Raw genomic sequence first — 7034 nt, forward strand, 5'->3', positions numbered from 1 at the left:
CGTGTAAATACATAGACCCCACACATACACTTACACTAATACAAGCCGATCGGCGGCCATTATGAGATTTGCCATCGTCTAAGACAGATCAGTTTGCGTCGCAATAAAATATTTTAAAAATGCCGTCGTGCGTTGTGTATACGTGTAAAAACAATAATTTAAAAGTATTTGTGGATATATGATTATTTAAGGGAGAAAAAATTGTGTAACTGGTATACCCCGTAACCGCGCACACACTAGCATAAAGGTGCTTCACGTGCTAATATCACGGCGCGGAGTCCTTCTTTTTTTACTAGTCCGTGCATTAGAAATATTAAATGTAGTGATGTGATATTGATGAGTAGACTATTAGCTAGCAAAAAAGCAAAGAGAATGTAAATACTACGTAATAACCATTAGCTTGAACAATTATTATTATCATACAAACAATCCTCGATTTTGTAGTATCCTTTTTTCATAAGGCAATTTAATTTTGTTTTAAAATTAGGAGAACCAATCAAATTATTTAATACTTAAAAAATATATAATTTTCTTAACAACGATATTATTTTTATAACGTATTTTTTTTAATTCCGACTATATTTTTAGTGTAACAAAACAAGACTTTCCTCCAGAAATCTCCACACATATTTGAACGTAGCAACTATGTATAATGATCCAGATTCTAGGACATATTACAGTACTTCTAGATAATACCTTCACTGCTCGTGTAAAATTACTGGTATTAAATGAAAATCGCTTCACAAAATTGGTTGAGCGCGGGCGTTGTGCGCATAAATTGGAATTAACTATAATCCGCTCGTGACTTGGGGTGCATGAGACTAGAAATTAATTTTGTTATACCGAAATATCGGGCTTCCAAATTGCATTAGCTCTTATTGTTTATGAGATTGGAATTAAATTATTGGTCACTTTGCTGGCTGATCTGTGTCACTCTATTATTTGAAATTAATGTTTTTTTTTTTTTATGGAAAAGGAGGACAAACGAGCGTACGGGTCATCTGGTGTTAAATGATCACCGCCGCCCACATTCTTTTGCAACACCAGAGGAGTCACAGGAGCGTTGCCGTCCTTTAAGGAAGGTGTACTCGCTTTTTTTGAAGGTCGTATCGTCCCGGAAACGCCGCACAATGAATAAATAATGGTTGAATGACACATTATTGTAATAAAAATATGTTAACATTTTGCACATAAATATTAACATAACTAAAATTAACATATAAACAATTAGGCGACCTTAAGTAGGAGATTTTATTAATAACTTTACATAAGGCAATAAATGAACATAAAAATAACACAATAATATTATATATTATAATATAGGTACACACACAGAAACACTCATACATATTGCATACAACTTATAAAAATTATAAGATAAAGTATAAATTGATATTTTAAAACTTATATCTTAATATATATAAATTACGTGACACGTTGTTTGTCCGCGATGGACTCCTAAACTAATGAACGGATTTTAATGGGGATTACTTCATGGAGTGCAGTTTGGTCCAACTTGAGAGATAGGATAGTTTTTATTTTATACCCATAATTATTCTTATTTTCAATATTTGTTTTGTATGGACATATTTTCTATGAGAGAATTTAGTGACGCATGGTTTGACAGTTCCGCTGTGAAACAATTTCATTATAACAACAGGGAGCATTTTTTACGAAATAATTCTTGATGTTTTGAAATATTATTGGCAAATTCCTATAAAACAGTTTTTTTTTTATTATCTACAGAACAATGTATGTCGGGTCAGCTAGTACTATAATTTTCACTAAGGTACTTGTTCTAAGAAATAGATTTTTTTAATTTTATGGTTTGGGCCGTGGGCCGTGGGCGTTAGAGTGTTCTTATATAGATAGAGCATTCCATAGTCTGATACCCTCAATCAACCACTTAATGAATTCGAAAAAAAGTTGGTAGTGTGATGAGGAACACATAAAATTCAGTTAACTTCAGATCGTAGTATATATTGGGGAGTCTGTTGGGTCGAGAAAGAATAGTAGAAAAAGAATGTGAGTGTTCCGGATACATCGAATCGGGAGCCACTTGAGCCCTGTGCGAAATTCAGATACGTGATCATATTTGCGTGATCCAAATGAATTAAATTTGATTGGATTCAAATACAGCTTCGGTAATTAATTCGTATAGATAGACTGTGACAGCTGTTAACACGTCGAAAAAAATGCGGCTAACAGTTAGCCGCTATTTTCATTAACGCACGCACATTAAAAGAAAGTGACTAACAAATTGCGAGTGTAACATGTAGCTGTTATACATCATCACCAGCCGGAAGACGTCCAATACTGGGCAAAGGCCTCCACCAAAGATTTCCACGTCGATCGGTCCTGCGCTGCCCTCATCCAACGTATACCGGCGATCTTGACCAGATCGTCGGTCCATCTTGTGGGGGGCCTACCAACACTGCTTCTTCCGGTACGTGGTCGCCATTCGAGGACTTGTTGACCCCAACTGTAGTTAATGCTATAAGGCCTACTAACATCTGGCCTGCTCTCATGCCTGCTCTTAGTGCTTAACAGTTAGAGAAGTTCTCTTCTGTTAATCGACGCATGAGAGAAGAATCTAGACGCATAAATTATCTAAGAAACACAGTATATTCTTACATGGTTGCTTGTAAATTAATTGGATTGGCCATCGAAATATTTGTAATAATATCATTTTTATTTTAAAAATTACTCATTCATAATGTAGCTAGTAGTATTTTTTTTAAATCGGCATATCCAAATTTATCCATCACCAACAAAAAAAAATCGCTTTTTAAGGTTAAGTTTAGTGTCTCCTCAGCTTATGTATTTATTATGGCCTATGTTAATAACTTTTGTATAGATTGACAACTAAAAATCCATATTCGACAATATCGGTATACTGGGTCGAAATCTCCTGCAAATGTCAGTTTTGAGATATTTTTCAAACTGATATTCTAGCGCTTTATAAGGCACAAATCTGGCCACATATAGAGTATTGCTCTCTTCTCTGGTCTAATACAGCATCAGCTCAAACCAAATTTTGACCAGGTATAACGCAAGGCTGCTTGAATAATCGAGGATCCAGTACCCTGTGAACGGCCTGATCTCGTCATGAACCAGCTAAAAGATAATGCTACTATGAGCCCTCTGGTGTTGCAAGAGAATTTTGGGCGGCGGTGATCACTTATCATCAGATGACCCGTACGCTCATTTACTCCAAATAATAAGTAATGAGACATTCCAAACCAGTACGTATAGTAATACCATCATTTGACAATTCGATATAGATATTAGTGAGCATTGAACCATAAAAATAGCTTTATAAATTGAACGTACAAAATATTCGTGTGGTATCGTGCCTCGATCAGACAAAGAGGAAAGTACGGGATGATTGCCGAAGGCGGGAGGCTGCTTGAGAGCTGACCGACCGGTTATGCTAAACCCTATCGTGGGGTCAGTTTTTGTATCCGTTCCCCCTCCCCCGTACACGAAACACCACGTCGCACTCCCAGCGTCCAACTAACGAAGTTACGATCATTTCGCCAAACCTTCGATTCTGAGAATGTTTCCAAGTTGCATACCATATATTTCCTACAAATACTGGTAAAACCATCAGTATTTCAGTAGGTATGAGTTATTTTTTCAATATTTAGTTACTTTTCGTTGATTTATATCAACGAAAAGAAATAGATCACTTACAGAATGAATAACAACAAAATAATTAACTTTTTCTCTATTTGTTCTCTAGGTGACTGTCAAGTGTGTAGAATGAAATAGAATTTCAAATTATAATTTTCTTTATCTGTTTACAAAAGTCCTTAAAATGTACTTAGTTAATATTGTAACAGCAATGTTACTATAATCTCAAATAATAATAGATACATAATAACATCTCAAATTCTACACACAAGTTTCGTGTTACTGTGTGTGAGTGAGTATTGTGTTCAGTACACATAATTTACACTATGCAAACTCACACATGTATAACATGACATAGCATTTTGAGTCCAAACTGAAAAGAGAATCACACTCCCTAGAAAGCATACATACAAATCATATACAGACGTACACATAAACATATTTTATATTAAGTCTCCATAGTATTGACAATAAAATAATTACGAGCCAGGAGACTCATAGCACAGGTTCTACTGAGTTTGAGGTCCTATCTCCCAACTGTCTTCAAATGTATAACATTTTAAAAAGTAATTATTGCTGTACTATATTTACTACATATTGGCAGAAATAAACGTATTAATATTTGGATATTATTTAGCGGATAATGAGAAACTCTGGCTATATGACGACAGTCCAGTTATAATGGTGCTTACGCCATCTATCAATTATCACGTGAACTACAATCAAGTTTTTTTTTTTCCACTAAAAAGTAACCAGTAATAGTGTTTATTGGCTTACAGCAGGTAATATTAAATAATATTACTCTTTTTAGCATCTAGATAAATAGTATAGTAATCTCTTGTACATAAAACTAAATATATCTGTTGATGGTTGGTAATTAACGGTGAAGATAAACATAGGAAAACTTCATTTATTCTGTTTCAGTGTCTAAAATAAAAGAATGTATAATTATAAAATCTGAACAATTTGCAAAAAAAAGAGTTATAAATGTAAAAAGGGGTATTTTATTGTAATTGAAAATGTTTTGTATATTATAAATTATATTAATTACCAATTGCCTTATTCCTAAAGCTAAAAAAACGGTCAGTGACTACTGTCAAAATACAAATGTCACGTCAGCTCAGTGCTCCGTTTTCCTTACCGCTTAGGGATTTTGTTCCAAAAAATGTCTTTTTGACTTTTTTTGCCGATTTTTAATGCAGGATTATTTCCCTTTTTAAATATGGGAGCCTCTCAAAGCACTCGAAAACTAAGTGTTGACAATGAAAACGCTGTACAACTATCTCCAGAGGCATTAAATCGAATACAAGCTCAACTTACAGCAAATGTAAATATTTAATTGCATTACATAATTATTTACATCAATGTCAAGTGTTTATACAAATTCATCATAATTTCACTAACGCTGATATGTTATTTTCAATAGCACCTACTAAATCAGATATCTGTATTACGATTTATTTTTCTTCAATATTATTCTTTAATAACCTTTGATTATTTGTTAATTGTAATGTTTCTGTTTATTGGTTGGATACACCAATAAACAGAAACATTACAGCAAATTTCTTAACTTATTACCAAAAGGATAACAATAATTATTCCTCTAACGAGACAAATCATTATACCTACTGAAAGAATTAAAATTTTATAATCAATATGATAAAAATTGTGTAAACTTTTTCAGCAACAACAAGAGCAATCAACACCACCTCCTCAACCACCAACACAATACTCGCCTCCACAATATGCTCCTCCCCCTGTATATTATGATTCACAAAAACGACAAGATGCTGCTGCAGAGGAAGCATATTGGGCTCGCCGGATTGAAAATTTGAAAAGAGCACATGAAAAGATAAACAGTGGAATGCAACTTGAATATGAGAAAACATTGAAAGATGCTAATAAATTATTTGACATGGTACAAGCAGATAAAATTGTAAATAAGTTACCTCCATGTCAAGAGGAGAAGGCAAAGGTATTTTTATATATATTTATATATCTTTATTTTAAATAGCAATAAGCGATGACACAATACAATATTCTATAAATTATAATGTTTCTAAAAGAGTCCCAAAGAGAATACTTCGACAGTTTCTTGTGCCATGTCTCATCTATCAGTTGTATGTCTCTTCAATTGTATGTGATAGGAATAATTTCTGCAAAAATAAATAGATTTTTATGCCTGAATATTGCAATACAGTGTGAGATAACTTACTCTATCACTACATAATATTTTGTTTCTAGTTTTATTGTTAGATGTTTTATAAAACATGATTTAAAATAACTTCAAGACAACCCATAAGAAAACTAAATGATGGTTACATATCCTGAGGCTAAGAACATTTATCACTGTTAGATGTGATTTAATTTCTTCATCATCAACAATGTAACATGTTATTAAGTAATCACTTTTGTCCACATCAATAAAGTGCATTTATTTAAATTTATATTTCCTTAGCATTACAGATAAATGCCATTGAAAATTGAAAGTAATTGAAATTCACTGTTATTTTTTGTGAATGCTTATATTTAATATATATATATATATATATTTTTTTATTAAATTAATTTCTGTAGAGTACTTCCATGTTCTTCCAACACTAGGGTGCATCTGACAAATGAGCCTATCGGGGCTTGTCATCATGACTATTTATAATATAATATGTAGGTACCACAAATAACTTGAAAATGAGAACAGTTATTTGTATAGGACTAAAATCATGGACACATTATTTACACCAATCCCGCTAAGGATGCCTTAATATCTTATTACATACTAAGTATGTAGGTTAACACAAATAACCTGCTGTTTTACACAAATCCCTAATCATCCCATCGATTGGCACTGTGCTGCCCTCATCCAAAGTATTCTGGCGGTCTTGACCACAACATCGGTCTTGTAGGGGGCATAACTTGTTTTTAAGGAAAAGCAGGACAAACTAGTGTACGGGTCACTTGGTGTTAAGTGATCACCGCCACCCACATTCTCTTACAACACCAGAGGAATCACAGGAGGTTGCCGGCTTTTAAGGACGGTGTATGTGCTTTTTTTAAGCTGTCATTACTGCCCCAGCGGCTACTTGAGTTTAGCAATCATTTATATAATACAAACATAATATTATTTATTAAATTTGATTGTACTTTCAGGTCCTTGAATGCTACAGTGCAAATCCTAACAAATCACTTCTGTGTTCAGTGATAGTGAATCAATTTAATGACTGTGTATGTAAAAGCAGAATTGCAGCTGTTTCCGCAAGCTCCTAAATGGAAGACTGTAAATATTCAAAACATTTCATAAATCCATTAAAAAAATAGGATCAGTGTTGGGAATTTCAGAAACAAAGCTATGAAAAGTAGATATAATATTATTTATGTATGAATAAACTGTTATTAAATGA

General features: G+C 33.2%; 1 protein-coding gene across 1 annotated transcript; it reads left to right on the forward strand.

The window, feature by feature from the left end:
- Positions 1-4744: 4744 nt before the first annotated feature.
- Positions 4745-7034, forward strand: LOC126976432 (uncharacterized). Its single transcript, XM_050824762.1, has 3 exons — positions 4745-4963; positions 5321-5611; positions 6784-7034. The coding sequence occupies exons 1-3, from the start codon at positions 4859-4861 to the stop codon at positions 6898-6900; spliced, it is 513 nt and encodes a 170-aa protein (XP_050680719.1). The 5' UTR covers positions 4745-4858; the 3' UTR covers positions 6901-7034.

Source organism: Leptidea sinapis, chromosome 40 (genome assembly GCF_905404315.1).
Source record: "Leptidea sinapis chromosome 40, ilLepSina1.1, whole genome shotgun sequence".
NCBI classification, from domain to species: Eukaryota; Metazoa; Arthropoda; class Insecta; order Lepidoptera; family Pieridae; genus Leptidea; species Leptidea sinapis.